The sequence below is a fragment of the Momordica charantia genome (genome assembly GCF_013281855.1).
Source record: "Momordica charantia cultivar OHB3-1 chromosome 11 unlocalized genomic scaffold, Mcharantia_2.0 BLBB01000011.1, whole genome shotgun sequence".
Lineage (NCBI taxonomy): Eukaryota > Viridiplantae > Streptophyta > Magnoliopsida > Cucurbitales > Cucurbitaceae > Momordica > Momordica charantia.
In genome coordinates this window covers 4,108,117-4,131,664 of record NW_028275159.1, presented here as the reverse complement: position 1 = coordinate 4,131,664, position 23,548 = coordinate 4,108,117, and the positions used below count along the sequence as shown (strand labels likewise).

The window sequence follows — 23,548 nt, the reverse complement described above, 5'->3', positions numbered from 1 at the left end:
AAAAGGACTAAAATACCCTTAAATAACTATGGTTGCTTCCGCCCCGGGAGTGAAACGCCGTTCCTGCCGACTGGGACTTAAAAGTCAAATTTAGTTTTGTACTTTTTCTTGACAAAGTTTTCTTACTATATTTAGCGTTTATAATTTACTAATTGAAATAATATTCCGTTAATTCCGTACGGTAAACAAAAACCAAAGGCTGAAAAGGGAAGAACGAGGGGGAGTCTTATCATTTTTATTTAGTGAAAATTGATAGCATTAATTTATTTCAATTTTGTCTGTTTAAATCTCTGTTTGAATAAGATTCAAATCCACAATGAGAGATATATGATGAGTTGGATTATGCTCAGTTGATAAATTTATTGTATTTTTTTCTATAAATTTTTAAAATATTTTTTTTGATAATAATAAATTCTCAAAATATTTATCTAAAATCTTTTGAAAAATGATAGGTTTGGTTCTAAATTTTTAAAACTATGTTTAATAGACTTTTTATTTTTTTTCCTATAAAATTTCAAAATATTTATCTTAAATCTTTTTGACAAATTATACATCTCATCGTAAAACTTTCAAAAGTATATTGAATAGACCTCTTAACTTTAAATAAGTTTCTAGACCATCTCTTTGAATTTAAAAAGTATCTAACGTGTCACTATATGATTATTTGGAATTTCAATTTTTTATTTAATAATGACTTATGAGACACTTTTTAAAGTTTAATATCTTATATCGATGTGTTTGGAAGGGCAAACTCTCCCACCCATACCGATATCTCCCAAGTTAGATCTACTTTGCAGGATCGATTGACTCTCACCTCTAGACGGCTGGTATAAAATCAACATTGATGCAACTTTGAACCACAACTTACTTGTCTGGTTGAGAGCAGTCATTAAAGATTGCAACAGACAAGTTTAGAGACTAATTAGATATTTTGAAAGTTGACTAACTTATCAAATGTAACCTTTGAAATTTATGAGTCAAACTTATCATTAAACCTCGTTTTATATTAAAAAATAATAAAATTGTACTTTAATGAAAAAATATTAGTTTAATTATTATTATTATTCTACCCATATATCTTTTTTTAATAAAACAACACGTTGGGTGAGAATTCGAATTTTACGACCTTGTAGTTGAATATAGTATCTTAGTTTGAACTACTTTCAGGTTGGCATATTATTCGATACTTTTAGTATTTTTTTTTATTTGATCTATAATCTTGAACTTTGAATTCCAAATAAGATAATAGGTTTCAAATCTGCAAATTGAAATAGGTTTATAGAAGTCTCACATATGATCATAGAAGGTAGATATAAAGTTTGATGAATTTCATCTCACGTGTGTAAGTAAATAATTTGAAGAAATAAATTAAATATTTTTTAGCAGTCTGACGTGGGTAAACAAATTAAATGATGCGCGGTGGGAGAGAGAGAGAGAAATCCAAATCGCCGCCATGATCCATCTCGACCGAGACACCCCTTTTTGACAGTTGGGTTCTTCACATTCCGTAAAATCCGAAAATTAGAGGAAAAAAAAATACTTCGCTCAACGTTAAATAATTGACAATTTTTATTAATTTTTATAAAATGTATTTTTTATTTCTCTCGCTTCATTATCAAATATTTAATAGGGTGAGTAAATCGAACTCACAGTCTTTTAATTATCAATTATTGTTGAACTATACTAACAAAATTGCTGGTTATTATTAAAGATCTAAGTATTTCTTGGAATTTAATTTTTTAATATTGATGGGCTCCAATACTCCACGTCATTTTATGTAGCATACAATAAATAAACGACGGTATAGGAAATTACACTAATATCCATTACAAAAGAAACAAGCTTGCGTAGAAAATTTGTACATTTAAAATGTAGACAAATTTTACTCGTCAAGGAAAAATTATAGTACTACTTGAGTAGTATAATATTAGTGGATTCTACGTCATTTTTAATATGACGATGTGACGTAGCAGTAAATGAAATGAGTATCCTACTAAAGTATTAAAATTTTCTCCCCATTATTATCCTATCTATGGCTACTATCCTCCCTATTTCAACTGGGCGAGTAAGTCGGGTCGGATTGGGTTGGGTTTTATATATACATGACACATCCTATTCTTCTGGTCAATTTTCATTCTCTTCTCCCCACTGTCGCATATTAATAATAAATTTATTGACATATTTTATGTAATTAGTTCTGTATCTTTGTTATCTTATCATAGTATATACATACTATACATTATATTATAAAAAGATAAAATGAATTTATAATTTCCATTTTGAAATCTGAAAATGCTAAAAACATCAAGGAAAAAAAAAGTTATTTTTTTACAATTTCTGCTATTTGAACCACAAAATTCACAAACGATTGAAAAAAAAGAAAAAGAAATCTACTGAATCATACGGTTTAATTTCTAGAGCTGTTTTGTGTTTGTGTTTGTGTTTGTATTACGTGACGAACAGAATACCCCACATGAAGCTTCAGATACCTTTCCTCATAATGTGGTTTTTTTGGCCATGTTGTATTCTATGAACCTCTCACTCTTCCCTTCTTATTCTTCTTCTTTTATGCGGCATTGATTCTCTGTTAATGGAATAGCCATCGATTGAAGTTTTTCTGAGGGTTCTTCTTCGCGGGGGATTCGATTTTGGAATGGGGGTTTCTTCTCCAAGGATCCTGGCCATGGAGCTTCGTCGTCGGCTGTAATTTTTTGTTTTATTTATTTTTGTTTAATCTTGGAGATTCAGTTTTGTTTGTGCTGCGTGATTAGAAAATGGCGCCTAGATTGGGGTTTTTGAGCTGGTGGGGGAAAGAGAAAGACCCCCAAAAGGGAACTCCGGTGGTGGTGACGATGGAGAAGCCCAACTTCTCCGTCGTGGAGATCGACGGCGCCGACGCCGCATTCCGGCCGGTGGAGAAAAGTAGAGGCAGGAATGCGAAACAAGTCACGTGGGTTCTTCTTCTCAGGGCCAATCGAGCTGTCGGTTGCATAACTTGGGTCGCTACAGTTCTCTGGGCATTGCTGGGGACAATCAAGAAGAGGCTGATCTACAGGCAAGGAGTCGCCATTGAAAGCGGGAAGTTGGGAGCAGGGAAGTTACTGTTTGGAGTTATTAGAGCTTTCTTAGTAACTTCCATGGTGATTCTTGCCTTTGAAATGCTTGCTTATTTCAAAGGGTGGCATTATTTTCAGAATTCCAATCTGCACATTCCTCAGGCTTCTGAGTTACAAGGATTTCTCCATTATCTCTATGTTACATGGTTAACTTGTAGAGCAGATTATGTTGCTCCACTTATTCAAACACTTTCTAAATTCTGCATTGTTCTGTTCCTTATCCAATCCTTGGATCGGATGATCCTTTGTTTTGGATGCCTATGGATAAAGTTCAGGAGGATTGAACCCAAGATTGAAGGGAATCCCTTCAAGTCTGATGATGTGGAGGGAGCCCGGGACAAGTATCCTATGGTTCTTATTCAAATTCCAATGTGCAACGAGCGAGAGGTATGCTGTTTTTCGATCTAACGAAAGGGTACTTCATAGTTGTTTAAGCTTTGGTTGATAACGATTTCGTTTTTAGTCTTTTGTTTTTAGAAACCATGCTTTCTTCTTCACAACTTCTTTAATATGTTTTTGACCTTTCTTTAAAATAGATTTAAATTATTACAAACTACTTTTTTAATTTTCAGAATCTAAGCCAGAAACATGTAGGTAGAAGTACCGTTGATAAGATTAATTTTGAAAAATAATTATAATACATGGTGTTATTTTGTTGAAGTCGGTTTTATAAGTTATATCTATATGTTTGAGTAACCATAATAACGAGCAGTTGTAGTTTCAAATAATATGATTTGATTCCAAATGCAACTGGTTTTCAACCATTTCAAGATGCAGGTTTATGAGCAGTCTATCTCTGCAGTCTGTCAGATTGATTGGCCAAAGGACCATTTATTGATTCAAGTTCTTGATGATTCTGATGATGAGAGCATCCAACAGTTAATTAAGGCAGAGGTTGCTGAATGGAGTCAAAAGGGTGTCAACATAATCTATCGCCATCGATTAATAAGAACCGGATACAAAGCCGGGAATCTCAAGTCTGCAATGAGTTGTGATTATGTTAGAGACTATGAGTTTGTTGCGATTTTTGATGCCGACTTTCAACCAAATCCAGATTTTCTTAAACTGACAGTCCCCCATTTCAAGGTGGAGACAACCGAAAACAGGATGCTTTTTTTTTTCCTTCTCTGTTCTGTCTTTGAAATGTTTGTTGATTTTCCTGCCCCTTCCGTCTTCTTGCAGGACAACCCGGAGCTAGGTTTGGTTCAAGCTAGATGGTCTTTTGTGAACAAGGACGAAAACTTGTTAACGCGTCTCCAAAACATTAACTTGTGTTTCCACTTTGAGGTGGAACAGCAGGTTAACAGCGTGTTCCTTAATTTCTTCGGCTTCAATGGCACTGCTGGTGTTTGGAGAATTAAAGCCCTCGAGGAGTCCGGAGGGTGGCTTGAAAGAACGACCGTAGAGGATATGGACATAGCTGTGAGAGCCCATCTTAATGGCTGGAAATTTACATTTCTTAACGACGTTAAGGTAATCGAATAGGTTGCTTCATTAGCTTGAAGAAACCATGATGTCAGCTTGATTTGTCTAAGTATCTATCCATCTTGTTAGATAACAAATTGAAGAATAACTTCAATGATCAAAAGCCAATCCGAATTAATATCGTTGAACATGCTTGTTTCCATTTAATCTAAACTTTCAAAACGTTTTGAATGTAAAACTCAGGTCCTTTGTGAAATTCCTGAGTCCTACGAAGCTTACAGGAAGCAGCAACATCGTTGGCATTCTGGTCCTATGCAACTATTCAGGTTGTGTCTTCCAGCAATCATAAGTTCTAAGGTATCATCTTATGTCCGGCTTCTGTTATTTTAACTATTAGTCGCCTCCTCGTTGCATCACACTGAAGAAAACAGCTCGAATCTTTCTGCAATGCAGGTATCAGTATGGAAAAAGGCAAATTTGATACTGTTGTTTTTTCTATTAAGGAAGCTCATCCTTCCCTTTTATTCCTTCACTTTGTTCTGCATAATTCTTCCCCTAACCATGTTTGTCCCAGAAGCCGAGCTTCCTATATGGGTCATCTGTTATGTGCCCGTTTTCATGTCGTTACTCAACATTCTTCCATCCCCAAAATCTGTTCCTTTTATCGTTCCCTACCTTTTATTTGAGAACACTATGTCCGTCACCAAATTCAACGCCATGGTATCTGGCTTATTCCAGTTGGGTAGCTCTTATGAATGGATTGTAACTAAAAAGGCTGGCAGGTCCTCCGAATCGGACTTACTGGCTGCTGCTGAAATGGACTCTAAGATAATGAATCAAGCACAGATCTATAGAGGCGCTTCCGAGAGTGAGCTCTCAGAGCTGAGCCACTTAAAGGAACCTAGAGGAGTAGCTGCATCACCTGTCAAAAAAGTTAACAAGATATATCGGAAAGAGTTGGCACTTGCGTTTCTTTTACTTTTAGCTTCAATTAGGAGTCTCTTGGCTGCACAAGGAGTTCATTTCTACTTCTTGATGTTCCAAGGTGTAACCTTCCTCCTTGTAGGTCTTGATCTAATTGGAGAGCAAATGAGCTGACTACACACAAAAATGAGAATCTATGATCAAGGTGGATAAACAACATTTTCTTGTGCTGTAGCAGCAAAGTTGTGTTTGTGCATTATATAGTCTGTCCCCCCAAGGGGAAACCCGACCGCGAGTTCAATAAAAAGATCGATATCAAAGTCTTCAAAAGAACACCTGCTTTTGGTGATCACCCCTCATCATACTCACCACCTTCATTCTTCCCTCATATACTCATAAAGCATATGTGATTTGTAATCATTCATAAGCTTCCTCAGCTGTTTAGTGTTTGTTATGCAAATAAGTTATTTATTATCCCACAGCCTCCATAATTCTTTCTTGGGTGTAGTTTTGGCTCTTCCAAGACTCTGTGGTCGTGCACAGGCAACCAAATCAAATGATCGGTTCGAATCAAGCCTGCCACCATCCGCCTTCATTGTAGCTTTCTGGTTTTCGTGACATGTAAGACGACTCAACTTCTCTGTAAATGTACTGTTTTATCCAATCTAATATATATCCTATTTTCTTCTTACTTCAATGATGTCCTTTTTTAATCTTCTGCAATTTACTTGTACTGTAATTCAAAGTGTAAAGGTAGTGTCGGCAGGCAAAGTTGATTAGAAGAAGGATGAATGTTTTGGGTGGCTAAGATTGTTGGTTCAGATGCCTTTTCAAACCTCATTAGAGGGCTACAGAAATTTTTTTGGTGGGGCCAGGATCTGGTGTGGGCATATGCTGATTTTTTTTTTTTATTTTATAAATAATTTTGTTTTTGATTGGGTTGATGTGGATAGTGCTTGGTACTGCTATTGCCACTGGTTGGTGGCATGATTAATGACAAATTTGCCCATTATTTTCTTGACTTGTCATGTATGGCCCTTTTTATTTAAAGATTTGTCTTAGCCTTCCTCACCTATATCTATGGATTTCTATGATTAGACATACTTAGTCATGACCCACGTCTCTTGCACGTTTTCAAGTTGGCAAGTTGGACACAAACTGAATTTTCAACCTGAAAAGGTTTCTCTCTCTCTAAGAGATGTGAGAAGCAAACCGTAATCTGGGGAAACTCTCTTATGGCGTATTCGAGAGTAGAGTGTCGTTTCAATATCGTAATAGCATTTTCAGCTACTTAAAAGAACACTTCTCGATTCTTTTTCACTTGTGGCACGAGGCCTTCTATGACGTAATGAATCAGTATTAGCAGAATATATTTCCTCTATCTGGTTTAGGTTTGATCGAGTGCAAAATACCCCTAACAAGTAATATTTTGTCTGTATTGTGCATGTTATGAATTCAGAATCAAATCAATCAAGACCTCTGGTAATTTACTTTTGAGTTCCAATATCAGAGATTCAGAATACAAAGAGTTAGTAATGAATGAATGAAAGGTAATAATAATGTACAAGTCAATTTCTTATTATGGTACAGTTGGAGCGTTTAGTTTCTAAGATGGATCTTGTCTTGAACTGGTTTATGACAAGTTAATCATCTGGTTCTTCTGAAAAGTCTGGCTCATCGGGCTTTCGCAGCTTCGATAATTCGACATCCTTCAGTTTTTGTGCTCCTCTGCGTGTGTTTGCAGCAAACCTTGAAGCCAATATTGTGACGCCAAGGTTTTGTTTTGCTTGAGAGTATTTGGAACGTGGAATGTTATGTTCTTCCTCTTCTTGTTCGGCTTCTTCGGCCGCTGGCTTCTTGGGAGTCAACGAGAAAGACTCCTGCATGCTGAGTGACTTTGCTATGACCCTCCTTTTGAAGCGACGCCATGCTGCCTGAATGAAGCAAGCAGCCCACGTTCTCCAGTGATACGAATAAAACCGAAAAGTATGTTGAAGCTTCTTGCTATGGAGACGTCGAAACTGGTTAGCGACAAATTTGAGATCCTCTGCCCGCAGGGCAAAGGCTTCAACTTCCGTGATTGCTCTAACTGTTCTAGTAGAAGATGGCAAGCTGATTGATGACTTTGGAAGCAGTGCCCAAGCAAGAAGCTCTTCCCCACAAAAATCCCCGGGTCTTAAGGTTATCGAATTGAAGAAACCCGACCGTCCTCCATCTGTTGTGGAGCTCTCAAGCATCCCTCGGATGATAAAAAGCATCTCAGTAACGGGATCTCCTTCACGAACAATGTAAGTACCTTGTGTACATAAAGACGATGCCAACCGCTCGCAGATCGCGTCAAGTAGCTGATCATCCATTTGTGCGAAAAATGGAACCTGGCATTTGGGAAATCAAGAAAGTTTGATTACAGAACTTTCAGACTTGTTGATGAGAAGGTTACCACAAGAAGAGTATCTTCAATGTTTTTGTACTGAAATATTAGTCAGAACAAGCTGGATGAGCCTAATTTCCAAGTGAAGTCACTTTATATGCCAGCTTTATTTAGGAAAAAGAGAGCAGTTAAAAGCAATTTTATTCTATAAACATATCTTCACAACAATTTTCAGTAGAGATACAAATAACAATAAGAACATCACTTACTCGTCGAACGAGATCGAGGCAGAGGTGACGCTGGATATCTCGACGAAGATCTGTTGGAAGGCCTTGTAAGATCGACTCTTCGTCAACTCCTCGTGTTGCAAGCCACTTATATTGAACAAATCTCCTCACACGTTCTTGCAAATCTTGAGGGAGCTGTCGGTGTTTCATCCATTCCTCGGTATCACGGCGCTTGACCCTGCACTCCTCCAATCTCACAGTGATGGATTGCAAATAGGTCTGCGCTATAACACAAGTTACATGTGTAGAAGCATGACAAAGATCACCATAAATTGATATCTTCACTTTTCAAATAATTGCCTTCCCAAATGATGGGAATTAGTCTAGCGAACGGCCATGAACTTAAGCATTGAACGTAAGATGAGTTTCGGTCTATCATTCAAAATTTGACAGTCCATTGTTGTTGTGATTGTGTTTACCATCAACTATGAGCAAAATACAGAAGCAAAGGAAAAAGAATTCAAGTATGCAAGAAGAATTTTCTACGTTGAACACAGTGATCGAAAAACGACGAGTGCAAAACACTTTCGAACGTACCTGCATATTTCCGATCAAATGCGCAAACAAGACCAAACCCATTATAGCAATGAGGATAGCAAATAAAGTTTCTCCAATGAAGGTGGTTGTGTCCAAACCCTGACCATATGAACTGGAAAATTCATAAATGAAACATGTTAAACTTGAGAGAGAGTATTCTGAGAAGCAAAGACAACGCGAGTTCTCAACAAATATACCTCAAGTTCTGCAAGCCCCACCATAGACAATAGAAATACTTCTGAAGGAACTTGGAGGATATGACATTTTTCGAGATCGCATCTGCAAATATCCCGTAATTGAAAACGTTTTCTTCATCTGGAGAACATTGGCTAAATACAGTAGTATTTAGTTCCCATATCCTGCGATCTACATAATCTAGAGTACCACAATCCAGATAGTCAAGAAGACATTTCACAGGACTTAATTCCCTCCTGCAGGTCAACTTCCAGCACATGGCATGGCGCTCCACCGACAGTAAGTACCACGCTGCTCCTAAGATCTATGTGAACAAAAAAAACTTTAAACAGGTTGCCTTCGAAGTATATTTGGAACGTAAAAAACGAGCAACAAGACGAAGGGAACTCGAATGTTGTACATACATGACTAGCTAGCATATACAATACAAGGTTATATGCAGCCCCTGCCCAAGCAGTCTTGGTGACAACACCAGTAGTTTTGATAATGTGGGAGCTTAATGGGAAAATGAGGTAGAATCTTGGAATATACTGAAGCAAGACTATCAACACAAGAGTATTGTTTGTATGGTCCGCATGAGAGCTTCTAATTGCTGGCATGATAAACCATATCATAATCTGTCAAGAAAGAAAGAAAGAAAATTCAACAAAAGGGTACCATCATCTTTGACCTCAGTTAAGATATATTTTGTTTTTCTCGATTTGATCCTTATTGTTTAAAAAGCTTCAATTCACCTTTTAACATCTTTCAATTATACTTTTTCCATTTATAAATGTTAAAATAGGAGAGACTAAATTGAAAGTTTTTAAATAACGGGGATTAATGTATAGAAAATATAGAAAAATATAGCATCAGATGAACCAGCTGCAGTACAGCTCACACACAAATCTGGGCCTACATGAAAGGAACTGCAAATCTCAAACTCAAAGCCAATCATATTGGGACAGACCGAAACAGAAGGCAAGAAAATTGATTGGTAACAGTCTCAAACAGGTGATTGTCCAAGAAATAAAGGAACCATTTACATAATTGACGGAAAATAGGTACACAGCTTTAAAGCAAAGTTTAAAACATGAAGAGTTTAGAAGAACAGGTGACAAACAAATGTGTGAATGTGTGTTGTTGAGTACCTGGGGAAGAGGCAGAGAAGCAATGAGATCTATAAAGAAATCCGACTTTAAGTAGCGTTTTGCAATCATCTTTGGATCAGTGACGAGTTCACCTTTTCCAAAAACTCTTGAAATTGGTGATACATAAGCCATCCGGAATTTCAAAACCATGTGAAACAGATAGAACACATCGGCAAAAGTGCGAAAAACAGTCACAACAATTCCCAAGTTGAAATCAGTTGTCATACAAGATGATCTGTGATGGTGAATCACTGATGGAAGGTAGAAGAACAGTGGATCAACGAAAAGAGCTGTCAGGCAAGAGAAGAGGAAAACCCTGTTCCATCTCAGTATGGTTTCACTTTCTGGGTTAAGAATCCTCTTAAAAAATGGCCCACTGCTTTCCACGAAAATCTTGGACCTCCCTAAATCTGGATTGCCGTAGTTAATTTTAGTTTTATCCCCAACCCCAGCGTCTAATTTCGCTAACGGCGCAGTCCCAACTTTGAACACTGGCAATGGAAGATGAATGCGCCTCTTCGGATCGTTTTTCTCCCATGGGAGCTCTAGATTCTGGTTCTCATCGGAGTAAAACCTAAAGAATCGAAAACCCATCAAACAAAATCGCGCACACAGCGTTGGAAAGGAAGAACGAGAGAAGAATCTTAAAAGAAGATTAGATTACCGCACGAATTTCCCTTTCTTCAACTCCATGATTGTTCGTTCGTTCTCTCAAATGCATTCAGCCATAGAAGTTAAACCGAACAAGGAGCGAATCACATCAGTAAACAAAGAAATGGGTAGTGGATTTTGGTAGTTATGGCTGTGGAAAATCTTCAAGAAGAAGCAAAGCGAGCAAAAAATGTCACCGCGCAGCGGCTTACCGAATAACGAAAAGATTCACGCAAAAACTTTTGTGAGAAAACAGAGAGGATCCCGCAATCGAGGGGCTCAAATGGAGGCGAGAATCGAGATAATTGAGGATTTGTCTTATGCGGTTGACTTCCCACTAACAGCTGGAAGAAGAAGAAGAAGAAGAAGAACACAGCTCAGATTTGGAATCATATAAAATATTCAGTCTCTCAACTTGAGAGTTAAAGAGCGCATTGGAAAACGTGATGAGCATATAGGAGGGTGGAAATGAAGAGTGTAATCAGAAATCAGAAGAGGAATTTTGATTGGGATGATTTGAAATTGGCAGCAACAATTTTGTTTATCGGATGATTTCTCTTCAAATGCCAACTGCCAAGACGAGTTGCGGGAAGAAGCCATGGATGGGACCCAGTTGGTGCAGTTGCAGGCGGGAAGAAAGGGGTTTTTTTTTCATTAAAATATTATTTTGGTCCATTTATTTTATTTTAATTATGATACCTTTAAAATATTTATTTTTAGGTTTCTGTCATTTGATGAAAATATTACAGTTACTTTAATTCATTTTAATCGTGGTACTTTTAAAATGTTCATTTTGGTGAATATGTGGTTCTTTTTTTGGGAAAAAATTTAACATAAAATTTTACACAGGATAGAAATACTTTAATATAAACTTGTTGTTATATTTCAAGTAATATATTGAATATAGTGTAGTTGTTGAAATTGTGATATAAAAATGAGATTAAAAATAAATTTATGGGACCAAAATGTTCACTTTTAAAAATTATAGAGATCAAAACAAACATTTTGAGACTAGAGGTAGGTACATAAATGAACCAAAACTAAAAATACAAAGACTAATAATTTTAGAAAGTGATATTTTTAATAAATGTTGAAACTTTCACTTTTATATTTAATAGGTTTTAAAAACTTTAGTTTTGTATCTAATAAATCATCATGAATTTAATATCTTTTAAAATTTACAGACTCTTTGGACACAAAGTTTAACGGCAACATTTCATTTTTAAGTTTAATAGGTTTATGAATTAAAAAAAAAAAGAAAAAAGAAAAAAAAGTAAACCCAATTAGATGAAAGATTGAAAACCTAAAAGGCTATTAAACATCTTTTAAAATTCAAACACTTGCCAAAGTTAAAAAACTGGACTTATAATTTAGCGATTTGTTGATTTTAGGGTTGTTTAAATTTCATTTGGATGCGGATTTTGAATTTTGCCCTATTTTAGTCTCCAATTTCAAAACCAATCTTGACCAGTTTAATCTCAATTGCATGCTAAGAAAATTCAAAAGAAGTTTCAAAACCCATAAGAAATATTATTGAAATCATTCTTTCACTCTTTTCACAAGTGGAAATGGATTAGTGATCGACCAAAAAACATCCAAGAAGTGGATTCTTCTCAACACCTTGCATTGAAAATTGTTTTAAATTATTCGAAATAAAAATTAATGTCACAACTTTGGCACATGACCGAAGTAGAACTTAACCAATTAATTACCATATAGATCGATTACGAGTTTAAACTATGTATAATTTCATTTTTTTTGTTGTTCAAATTCTCACGTCCCAATTTCTTATACTAAAAAAATGGAGAGTTCATCTTTAAACCGAAGTATTTTTCAATTCTACTTAAAGAAATGGCATACAAATAAACATTGATGACTTTTATTTAACGTAAAATTTATGTTTATATGTGAAATAGAAGTCTAAACCTTTCGTCTCAGACAAATTCCAACTGTCAAGTCATTTAATTACAAGAAGACTGGTATTCATAAACTGACAACCGACCAAATCCATACCATGATTTACAATGAACTGAAACAGGGCCCACTCGTAATTGTCACATTTAATTTAGGCCTAATATATGCTTATCCCTTGGTATTTTATAAACTGAATCTCTATTATTTAAAAATTTTCAATTTAATTTTAATATTTTTAAATTAATCCCTCATCATTAGTAAATGGTATAATTGACAATGATAGATTTATATAACAAACATAACACTTGGTGAATTTGCAGAATTTAAAGGAGAAAAAAAATCATCCAAAATCCTAAGAAATTGGTAAAAATTTTGAACTTTCATCTCTTGAACCTCTTTTTGTCTTCAAAATTTCTACCAATATACTACATACTTGCATTCTTACGTGGTGAGAGATTAGGTAGATAATGTTAAAACATAAGAAAATTTTAATTAAAACCTTATAAAAATTAGAGACTAAATATTTGAAACTAAAACATGTCTTTAAATCTCACGACTCTCTTTTTTCCCAATTATTTTCTTTGCTTTTCCAAAATTGAGTGATTATTTGAGTATATTCCGTCTACACTACATTACATACAACCACTCTAAAATTATCTATTTACTCGTTAAACATGCATGGATGGGACCCTGTTGTAGATTCTCGTAGGCGGAAACAATCATATGAGAAACCTCTAACTTATAAATGTTTCACCAAAAAAAAAAAAACTACATTTTTAATTTTTACAAATAATTTTTGTGAACATAATTTCCAAACTGCCCTCAAATCTTCCCAAAAACATCATCATTATGAGAAAAAACAAAAAGCAAGCGTTCTACTTCTACACATCACAATCTTCAAGTCATCTTTCTATCCAAGTAGTTTGCCGCAACAAAACACGTTCACTATTAATCATTCCACATGAAATCCACCAAGAGAAATAATTAAATTACCAACTCCATTAAGACTAAGACAGACAATAACTAGAACAACGTATTAAGCCAAAATCAATATCATAAGATGCACTCCTCACTTTCTCCCACTCGCTCTTATTTCCCTTCGAGTCCAAATATAATTTAAATTATAAATTTGGTCCCAAGTTGTAATCATTGCCAAACTTGGTCTCCCTTTGAAAATGCAATAAATGGAGTGCCTCAAAGGCTATCTCGTCGGAAGGAAAATTCAGTAAAGCCAACGTCCTCATAATTACCAATTCCAGCTATGGCTATCCAAATATTCTAACAAATCTATAAAAAGCAAATTACAATCTTCATTACATAGACCGTGAAAACAATTATATATAGCAGAAAGACTTGGCAGCCGCATGCTCTAGAAAATGGGAGGAGATTAGGCGGGCTCGACTTCAGATGCCGACCCCACAGAGGACTTATGTTCTCAACGAACTACCCAAGCAGATGGAAAGGACCGACCCAGATAATCTCTGCTAAGGATGCAGGACTTCTAAAGAATCGCGGGGAATGGGTAGTCGATATGTAATTCACATTCACCACCGCAAGAAAAAAGCACTTTCGAGACCGAAGAGAACTCCCACTAGCACTCAGTTTGAAGGAGTGGCGCATCTCGACACAATTCACTTAACAAGATATCGCCCAACCAAAGTAGTGCACAGCATGCATGGCAATCGACCCAACATACAAGTTATTCGTAACAAGGTAAAATAAAATTAAAACGTATAAACAAAAATTGATACAATATTTCAAAAGAAATAACCATTCATAAAATACTGACTCTCCTATGCCTAATCACCTCCACTTAAGTAGATGCAAAAATCCTAAACCACACGATCATATGCAAACTCCCTGATTCAGATGGATGATTAGTAACCAGAACTGACGATGGAGAAACAAATCAAATGGTAATAAATGGGATGGAAAAACAACGTCCTAGTATGAGAAAAAAATGCCAAGAGAAGAATGCTATGCAGCAAAATATGTTTTTTTTAAGAATGCATAAAAATGTTATTTTCTGCAAGAAACCGAACCCAAACTTCTGTAGAACAGTTTCATGTACCTGCCAGAAGCATTTGATGCCGTTCCTCAATCCTCAAGTTAATTAAAAAGGAATGGCCATAAACATTATGAGAGCGTGCAACACAACCGCAGAGATTCAATCAAATAGTAGCATCTACAGTTGTAGCCGGCTGGGACCTACAACCTTCCAAATTGAAGATCCCAGAGCTGGGCAGAGTAGAACGAAATCCCAGGATAGGGCAGAAGCAGAAAAGCAGTGAAGCAGAAGCAGAAGCAGACGACTAGAAGCAGAAAAGCAGTGAAGCAGAACGAGACGACACCTCAACAAGGAAAAAAAACATACACCTTTAGCAGTGCCCTTCAAGACATTTGCTTAATAACATTATCAAAATAAATATGAACTGATGATACTTAAGTATATAGATCCTACAACTATATTGAAGGGATAAATAAAAAACAATTCAAATTGAAGATAGAAAGGACTTATCCAAACTCAAAAGTAGAGGCTGAGGGCGTCGCCCGATTTTAAAAAGGTCCGTTATGAAGTCCAACCACTAAAAACACATAGAATCGGAGTAATCCTCTAAACATCCTGTGTTTAACTAAGCCAGGTTGAGAAGCCCGTTGTCCTCAGCTCCTGCTCCGACGTCGGTCCTTTACACCATTTCTGCACAAAAGTGAAACAGTGAACACAACCAAATATAATTATAATTAGTTGATACTTGGAAGTGAAATAATCTCTGGACAAGAATGCACAAACTAACAACAATCAGTGAATATGGAGGTCTTCCATTGGGGCAACCAAAGAAAAAAAAAACCCACAACACAGTAAAACAAACAAATTCCATATATCTAGCAAGGACTGGCACCAAAATGTGTACATCCAAGATATTAAAAGAATGGAAGGAAAGCAATAAATAGAACAAAAATGCCCAAGTAACAGCTCTTTCTATAGCTGTAGCAAGCAGACTAGGAAGCCACAGTCATGGACGAGAAATTAAATCTACCAAAGCAGGGTATATCAAAGAGCCTCACCCATTGGCATAAGGCAGCTCCTCTCTTCCACGGTATGGAGGAGATCTGCTATAGCTACGCCCACGAGGTGACAAGCTGCGGCGTCTTGGGGATCTTCCACGGGGACTATAACTCCTATAAAGAGACTAATGATGTCAAAACCCCAGAGCATATATAATACCAAAGGGGATCAAGAAATCCAAATGCAGACAACTGGGAGTAAAAACAAATGTGACAAATTATAAACCAAATATATACTAAATATAAATGCAACATTCAATCTCAATGTTCTGACCTGCGACCATAACTTGGACTCCGACGGTATCGAGGACTGCGGCTACGTCTTCTTCCTGCACCACCACCGCCGCCGCCGCCGCCGCCACGTAAACGACATTCACGAGCAAAATGCCCAGGCTCACCACACTCGTAGCATTTCAAATCAGAACCACCAGAACGACCACGACCCCCTCCGCCACGGCCACCGCCCCCACCTCTAGAATTGTGAGAAAGCTCAACTCTCCAGCCATTCTTTCCTGATTCAGAATTTACTATTCTTATTATGTACGAACTGCTATAAACCATAAATGCTAAAACATGACAATAGTTGAGTGACAATGCATGTAAAGAATAGTTTGATTGACATGAACTGTCAGTCAACAAGTGAATATAGTAAGGCATTGCTAAACAAGTTCAAACACAAATATCAAAAAGGCAAAGAACAAACCATCAACACATGACAGGATGAAAACTTGATTATATTCAATAGGCTGAAGGAAAAATGATCAGGAAAGCCATAGGAGATTCAACTCAGTGTAAATAGCAAGTAAAAGGGGTGCCTAATAAAATATTAAAGATGAAAAAATTGTTGCATATAAAATTGCATTGCATCAATGAATAAACCAATAATAGAGGACAAGATGGTTTGTGTGAAGGTGAAAAGGTATTATGGGCTTAAACTTAGTTTAATTATTCAAGATGCACATAAAGAATCAGATACTAAGAAGCTCTACACAAAAGCATTATTAAATATCATTGTTAAGGCCAAGAGATATGTATGAAAAAATGCACCAACGACTAAAAGTTAAAACAATGAAAACTGCATCCAAATACAGAACCTTTCACCAATAAAAAACAAAAGCAATATAAAAAGCAAAAAAAGCCCACACATACCATCTAATTCATGGATTGCATCCCTTGCATCTCTGGGGTCATCAAAATCTATGAAGGCATAACCTGGGGGCCTTCGTGCAACCCATACACTGAAACACAACATTCAAAAATTGAAAAACCAAATGATTAAAATAAACAAAATATGTATGAGTCAGTCTAACACCCAGACGGTAGGCTTTCCTTTTCCCTATGAACTGCTCAGTCCTCAAAGATCATCAGATTGCACGTCTGGGAGTGTCAGCAAACCATATAACATTTGGTTGCATAAAATGGTGGGAAAATCAAATATCCCTATAGATGACCAGAGTGCCATGCGGTTAAGAATCCATGAGACCGTGACCACTCAGTCACAATAATGAGACCGTGACCACTCAGTCAAAATTCAAATACAGGAGTATTAATTCCTAATCTTAAGTGTTTTGCAACCAAAAAGCAGATATAATGAAGGAAATCATGTCCAAGAGTAACCTGGAATAAAAAATGGAAGTCAAAGTTTTAACTCTAGGTGACTAACCAATCCATGAATATTAGTAGCTTGCATTGTAGGACCATGGTGTCAACACAAATCTCTCAAGAGTTATCAATGAGAATTCTTGTGATCTAATTTCATCTAAATGCATGGCCAAGGCAAAAAAGTTGGTAGTAAACAGATAAATCAGTAAATTTGACGATTAAAAGTTGGAAATTCTTGAAATCATAATGTTAATGGTGCGCCAAGCCTAGCAGTGTGGCTGGTAAGAATTTATATCAAGAATGAAGTGTTTGAATTTGTACATATTGCTATGAACCTGGGGTACATTTCAACAATTTAACCGGCTAATAAGTAGTATATCCCCTGGCAGACGGGATTAAACATAAATTGAATGAGTTTGCAATCCACTTCAGAACCCAACAGAGACAGAGTGCGCGAAGCAATTTTTTTTTTTTTTTAAAAAGGTAGCTCATGAGGCATGAAGTTAAATATACCGCACCTTCGAATAACTCCAAAAACACGAAATTCATCTTCAAGCTCGCGCTCAGAAACCCTTGGATCCAAGTTCCCAACATACACGCGAGACATCTTTTTTCGATAAACCTGTCAATCCCATAAAGAATCAGCCAAGTTACCGAAAAATAAGCGCACGAACAGGAACGTCGTGTCGCCCATTCATGAACAAAAATACAATACAATACAACAATTCGCATATTATACTCCTAAAAATCCTATAACTAAAAACATACAAATCGAACAGAAGTTCTACGAAATGTTCATCCTCGGACTAAATTACAGAAAATCGAGCATTGGCCTTAGGGTTAACAATCCAACATGCGGAATATGACCGGAGGCTTGATAAATAATCTTTCAAGGTGAGAATTCAGGAAGAAAGCATGAAAATCCAAAAGAAAACGAATTCGAGAAGACATACGAACAGATCGGAGCCGACGATGCAGGCACCGTAAAAACCCTAGCAGCCCGACGGGTTTCTCTCTCCAAGCTTCAGATATTTTGGTTTTCGCGTACTACGGATTGAATTATATATCCGGCAAATTTAGGTCGGACTCCTTGCAAATATTGAAATTAATAGATTACCCCAAAATTTCGACGTATTCTAATATTTAACCTCCCGTTCGTGGGCTTTTTTTTCTTTTATCTTTTTCTAAGCAAAAATCAATTTTTACTTGGAATTTTTTTTTTCATTCAATAGTATTTTTATCCGGAACTTGTCCCTTCGGGGTCGGGGACATCCGACAAAATACTTGCAACTTAAAAACGTGTATCGAATTTTATTAATTAATTTATATAATTATGTCATATCTACTTGAAAAGTTATATACAATTTTAGTTTCTAGTAAGTTTTCATTCAAACAAAATTTCATTTAAAGTTTTTGTTAAAATAATATTCTTTATGTGCCTTTGAGTTCTTTTTTCTTTTTTGAATGACTTTTATTACTGCTTTACTCTCATCTCTGTCTAAACTGCACTAATTTTTTAATAAAATATATTAGTTGAATAAGAAATTTAATTCATTATAATTTTATTAATAAAAAAATAAATGAATTTAATTCAAATTGCAAGTAACAAATTATTAATTCACTTATTGATACAAAAATTTGAAACGTAAACCGTAAGAGTTAAAGCTAAAATTGAAAAATGAATAAATTAGTTAAAATATACGTATCACAGTGTGAGACTCAGTTCTCAACCACAAAAAGTGGAGTCCCACCTTTTCAAAGGTACACTGTCTTTAAGCAACCTAACTAAGTTCGGCTTGATAAAGGTTCGAACTAAGTACTGACTTTAATTTTAGAGTGAACATAGTCGAACACCACATCAATACGATGTTCTGTTTGCAAGTTTGTCAACTCGTCCTGTCAATTCCAGTTTCAAACTACCGCATACTTGTTTCATAGCTTTCAACTGAGCGGCAGACCCGACACGACTGACAAATAAGTCTACGTTAATAGCTGGTTTAATTTCGCGATAAAAGAGCTCTGCCTCCTAAACATTTGGCGATCTCAGATGTGTGAATATAGACGATGGCTCATTATTTTAGCATCTTGTCCATGATTCTACATCAACAATTATTTTTAGAGCATTTATTATTTTATAGTTAAACAAAAAAAAGGCATTTATTTTGCAACGGACCTTAGAGATTCATTTATATAAACGAAACTCCAAGAAAACGAGCATTGGGCTGGGCTAATAGAACGAACACGGGCTTTGAACAGGCCCAAAGACCAATGAGTCGGGCGAGTAAATCATAATGGGCTGGGTCACAAGGCCCAATGTCTACAGATCTCCTCTCTGCTGTGGTTGGGCCAGACTCTAAGTTTGTTTCTATCAGCCCAAAACGTACTTTTTTTTTTTTGATAAAAAGCGTTGGCCAAATTGATTATATATTAATATAAATAAAATCATTTTTAATTATGTTAATTAGTAAAATTTGGACAATAATAGCTTTTGAGATTGGTTCCCAAAAAATTTGGCGCCCGTGCTAACAAACTTTTTGAATATTTCATTTTCAATCTGAATTTACCGAACACTTATTTATTTTCTATTGCATTTAATTTTTATAGAAGCACAGTTGAGATAAATTATTTTAACAATTGCAACAACTAAGTATTTGTCGGTACAATACAAACATTTATCTCGATGTATTTTTCTTTTTTTCTAGTGTAGCATGTGGGGATGGAGGATCGAACTCACAATCTCATGGTTGAAGGTATATGTCAATTACCTTGAGCTATATTTACTTTGGCACGTATTTCTATTCTTTGCATGATAGATTCAGTTCGAAGTTTTTTTATTTTTTATAATACAGCATGTGGAAGTAGGAATTCAAACTCCCAACTTCATTTTGGAAATAAATGTCAACTAGTGCTGAGTTGTGGGAGTGGGAATTCAAACTCTCGACTTCATAATAGGATATAAATGTCAATTAACGTTGAGGTAGACTCAGTCTAACCGATCCGAAGTTAAAGACACAAGCAAAAGAGAGAAAAAATAGTTTTGAATAAAATAAAGTGGTGCATGCATGGAACAATATATAAATTTTTGTAATTTAGCATATGACTTTCTTTTTATAAAGATTTTTGTCATTTATCTATTGCGTTATGCCAAAACAAATCAGTATTTACTTTGAACACGTGTACAATGTCGTCATCAATAAAGACATGAAATTTCAATTCTATGTAAACAGATGTAATATAGATTTCTTAAAGTTTAAAGATTGAAGGTTAAATAAACAACCATCAAAATACAGTGGCTAAATATGTTTAAATATAATTAGAACTGTAATTTTACTCTTATTTTTTAATAGTTTTAAGCAATTTACAATTTTTGTAGAAAATTATATCGTTTGATTACATTTAAAAGAAAATTAAAATAAAATGCGTGGTGCTCTAGGCCTCGAGATAAATTGATTTATGACATCTTATTTAATACAACATGATAAGGGTCATCAAAACGAACATAACTTAGCGGTAATTGACATATACCTTCAATTTTGAGGTTGTAAGTTCGGTCTGCCACCCCATAAGTATATAGTACACCATGTAATTTTTTTTAATTTCATACCAATTCTATCCAATATTTTTTAACAGTTTCACAAAAATTACTTATGGCTAATAGTTTTAGGTTCAATATTTTTTTATAATAACAAAAAATTATGATTTGTAGATATGGAAAATTTTCATTGAAATAACTAAATATAATTTTCGAAAGCCTAAATAATTTAAAGCTCTCTCTAAAAATAAAGAACATGCATATATTTCTTCCATTATTTACAAAGAAAAATGTAAATAACATTCACAAGTCACTGACCGAACCTGCATTCCAAATGCTCATTTTATAAATTATTGAAATATTTTTTTATTAATTTTTTATCCATTCATTTCAAAAAGCAACCGAGATCAATTCAATCACGACAAACAAAATCATTCTAACCATAATCATAGTGGAGTTGGTGTAACAAGAACCAACCAAGAGAGTGAACCAACCATTATAAATTATCTACAAAAAGACACATAATATAGTTTAAATTAAGGGTGCACAACCAAATTGAGAAAACCGACTAAACCAACAAATCGTACTGAACCGATTCAAAAAATCGATTTTGACGGATTTTACGTCCGGTTCGATTCTTCAAAATTTAGAGAGTTGAAAACCAAACTCCAAAATCGAACCGAACCGTATACAATATATAAAATATATATATTAAATAATAAATAAATGTATAATGACTTACCTGTAGCGCCTGACATGATGGGTGATAGCCCAGATTGGGAGCATGACAGGCTTTTGCTTTTATTAAAATATATTTTTTTTCGTAATACGAAATAATCAATACTTTAAAATTTTATTTTTCTATTTATTTCATTATTTTCCCTTTTACTTTTCAAATGACTAGAGTTTCCCTTTACTTCTCTGCTTCTTCTTTTAACATTAACATTTCGAATCTTCTTCTCTTCTTCTACCAAGTCTAATTCTTCTCTTCTCCTGCATCTTCTTTCTTTCTTAGTTCTGGACCGAATGGCACCATCGATTTCGGTTCGGTTCGATTTATAAAGTATTTCTTTTTTATTTCTTTACATTAAAAATTCGTTTGGGTTTCGGTTCGGCCGTGAACACTAATTTGTGAAAGAAGAAAAAAGGGAATTGAGAAAGGGCATTATCGTCATTTTATCCTAAACTCTGACAACTTCCAAGAAGCCTCTGGGTTTCAATTTTAAACTCCCTTCTGTTGGTATTGAGTATTGACCATAAACACATCGTTGCTCACGCGCCGGTTCCCCTCATCGTAAACTCCGACGGAGAGAAATGGAAGATTCCGTTAGTCAATTCGACGTCATCGTCGTCGGCGGCGGCGTAATGGGCAGTTCAACGGCGTACCATCTCGCGAAAAGAGGAAACAGAGTTGTGATTCTGGAGCAGTTCGATTTCCTCCACCACCGAGGGTCTTCCCACGGCGAGTCACGCACCATACGCGCCACCTACCCGGAGGACTACTACCACCGTCTGGTCATGGACTCCTACGACCTCTGGCGGGCCGCCGAGTTGGAAATCGGCTACCGGGTCTATTTTCCGGCGGAGCAGCTCGATTTCGGCCCATCGGACGACAAAAGTCTCGCTGCCGTCATCGACACCAGCCAGAAACTTTCGATTCCCCATCGGGTCCTCGACCACCGGCAACTAGCGGAGAAATACTCCGGCAGGGTGGCGATTCCGGCGGATTGGGTGGCGGTGTGGAGCAAGCACGGCGGCGTAATCAAGCCCACCAAGGCGGTGGCTATGTTCCAAACTTTGGCGTACAAAAACGGAGCCGTTTTGAAGGACAATTCAGAGGTGGTGGCAATAAAGAGGGATGAGGGTAGTGGAGGAATTGTTGTTTCCACAGCCAATGGGGAGAGATTTAGGGGAAAGAAATGTGTGGTGACGGTTGGAGCTTGGGCTGCAAAGTTAGTTAAATTAGTTGGTGGGATTGAATTGCCAATTCAGCCATTGGAGACTACTGTTTGCTACTGGCGGATCAAGGAGGGGGCCGAGGCCGAGTACGCCATCGGAGGGGATTTCCCGACGTTCGCCAGCTACGGCGACCCGTACATTTACGGGACGCCGTCGCTGGAGTTCCCAGGGCTGATGAAGGTAGCGGTGCACGGCGGGCATCCATGCGATCCCGACAAGCGGCCGTGGAGGGGCGGGGAGCGGCTACCGGTGGTAGCATTGAAGGAGTGGATTGAGGGGAGATTTGGGGGGGCAGTGGATTCAAGCAAGCCTGTGGCAACGCAGCTGTGTATGTACTCAATGACACCAGATGAGGACTTTGTGATTGATTTTTTGGGAGGGGAATTTGGCAAGGATGTGGTGATCGGCGGCGGGTTCTCGGGGCACGGGTTCAAAATGTCACCGGCGATCGGGAGAGTGCTGGCAGATCTTGCGGTGGACGGGACGGCGGAAAGGGTGGAGCTGAAGTATTTCAGGATAGCAAGGTTTGAGGAGAATCCAAAAGGGAATTTCAAGAGCTTTTTAGACCAAGTAAAAGCATCACCACTATAGCTCCTCTGATTCGTTTATGGGTTTCATGCTTATTCTCTCGTCTCTTCCATCGGTAATATGTTCATTTAGTTTTTGAATTTTGGTAATTATGTTTAATAATTTCAATTGCTTTGTTTAGTTTATGCTTCCTACTCATCTAAATTATGGTGTATGCTTCCTACTCATCTAAATTATGGTGTTCTTGCTGATTCAATATGCTTCATACTCATCTAAATTATGGTGTTCTTGCTAATTCAAGAATAGCTCAA

General features: G+C 36.4%; 4 protein-coding genes across 6 annotated transcripts; 2 read left to right on the top strand and 2 right to left on the bottom strand.

The window, feature by feature from the left end:
* Nucleotides 1-2,452: 2,452 nt before the first annotated feature.
* LOC111010175 (putative xyloglucan glycosyltransferase 5) lies at nucleotides 2,453-6,156 on the top strand. Of its 2 annotated transcripts, none has more exons than XM_022283517.2 (5): nucleotides 2,453-3,503; nucleotides 3,888-4,202; nucleotides 4,299-4,589; nucleotides 4,785-4,898; nucleotides 4,995-6,156. In XM_022283517.2, exons 1-5 carry the CDS (start codon nucleotides 2,775-2,777, stop codon nucleotides 5,637-5,639), a joined length of 2,094 nt encoding a protein of 697 aa, XP_022139209.1. In that variant the 5' UTR covers nucleotides 2,453-2,774; the 3' UTR covers nucleotides 5,640-6,156. The 2 variants fall into 2 exon arrangements, with proteins under 2 accessions (XP_022139209.1, XP_022139217.1); XM_022283525.2 differs by having other exon boundaries at nucleotides 2,456-3,503; nucleotides 3,894-4,202.
* Nucleotides 6,157-6,926: 770 nt separating this feature from the next.
* CNGC14 (cyclic nucleotide-gated channel 14) lies at nucleotides 6,927-11,300 on the bottom strand. Its single transcript, XM_022286285.2, has 7 exons — nucleotides 10,650-11,300; nucleotides 9,986-10,559; nucleotides 9,260-9,472; nucleotides 8,858-9,159; nucleotides 8,661-8,772; nucleotides 8,106-8,342; nucleotides 6,927-7,840 (listed from the first exon to the last, which is right to left on the bottom strand). The coding sequence occupies exons 1-7, from the start codon at nucleotides 10,676-10,678 to the stop codon at nucleotides 7,109-7,111; spliced, it is 2,199 nt and encodes a 732-aa protein (XP_022141977.1). The 5' UTR covers nucleotides 10,679-11,300; the 3' UTR covers nucleotides 6,927-7,108.
* Nucleotides 11,301-13,771: 2,471 nt separating this feature from the next.
* On the bottom strand, nucleotides 13,772-18,330 carry RSZ22A (RNA recognition motif and CCHC-type zinc finger domains containing protein). 2 transcript variants are annotated; one of them, XR_002600777.2, is made up of 7 exons: nucleotides 18,172-18,330; nucleotides 17,737-17,840; nucleotides 16,766-16,854; nucleotides 15,891-16,128; nucleotides 15,617-15,730; nucleotides 14,622-15,248; nucleotides 13,772-14,184 (listed from the first exon to the last, which is right to left on the bottom strand). XR_002600777.2 is itself a non-coding variant. In XM_022277438.2 (6 exons), the coding sequence occupies exons 2-6, from the start codon at nucleotides 17,823-17,825 to the stop codon at nucleotides 15,212-15,214; spliced, it is 567 nt and encodes a 188-aa protein (XP_022133130.1). In that variant the 5' UTR covers nucleotides 17,826-17,840; nucleotides 18,172-18,330; the 3' UTR covers nucleotides 13,772-15,211. The 2 variants fall into 2 exon arrangements, 1 of the variants encoding a protein (XP_022133130.1); XM_022277438.2 differs by having other exon boundaries at nucleotides 13,772-15,248.
* A 3,431-nt stretch (nucleotides 18,331-21,761) lies between these two features.
* LOC148208029 (FAD-dependent oxidoreductase family protein) lies at nucleotides 21,762-23,493 on the top strand. The gene has a single exon (XM_088119376.1). It carries the CDS (start codon nucleotides 22,065-22,067, stop codon nucleotides 23,298-23,300), a length of 1,236 nt encoding a protein of 411 aa, XP_087975502.1. The 5' UTR covers nucleotides 21,762-22,064; the 3' UTR covers nucleotides 23,301-23,493.
* Nucleotides 23,494-23,548: the final 55 nt, after the last annotated feature.

Bases quoted from the DNA above. Each gene is read 5' to 3' on its own strand.
- LOC111010175 (XM_022283517.2), top strand. From the start codon at position 2,775: ATGGCGCCTAGATTGGGGTTTTTGAGCTGGTGGGGGAAAGAGAAAGAC. The intron at 3,504-3,887 runs GTATGCTGTTTT...AACCATTTCAAG, and splicing joins CAATGTGCAACGAGCGAGAG to ATGCAGGTTTATGAGCAGTC. The intron at 4,203-4,298 runs GTGGAGACAACC...GTCTTCTTGCAG, and splicing joins TGACAGTCCCCCATTTCAAG to GACAACCCGGAGCTAGGTTT.
- CNGC14 (XM_022286285.2), bottom strand. From the start codon at position 10,678: ATGGAGTTGAAGAAAGGGAAATTCGTGCG. The intron at 9,160-9,259 runs GTATGTACAACA...TTGTTCACATAG, and splicing joins TGTATATGCTAGCTAGTCAT to ATCTTAGGAGCAGCGTGGTA. The intron at 8,773-8,857 runs GTATATTTGTTG...TGAATTTTCCAG, and splicing joins TGGGGCTTGCAGAACTTGAG to TTCATATGGTCAGGGTTTGG.
- RSZ22A (XM_022277438.2), bottom strand. From the start codon at position 17,825: ATGTCTCGCGTGTATGTTGGGAACTTGGATCCAAGGGTTTCTGAGCGC. The intron at 15,731-15,890 runs GTCAGAACATTG...GTCTCTTTATAG, and splicing joins AGTCCAAGTTATGGTCGCAG to GAGTTATAGTCCCCGTGGAA. The intron at 15,249-15,616 runs GTGAGGCTCTTT...ACTTTTGTGCAG, and splicing joins GAGCTGCCTTATGCCAATGG to AAATGGTGTAAAGGACCGAC.
- LOC148208029 (XM_088119376.1), top strand. From the start codon at position 22,065: ATGGAAGATTCCGTTAGTCAATTCGACGTCATCGTCGTCGGCGGCGGC.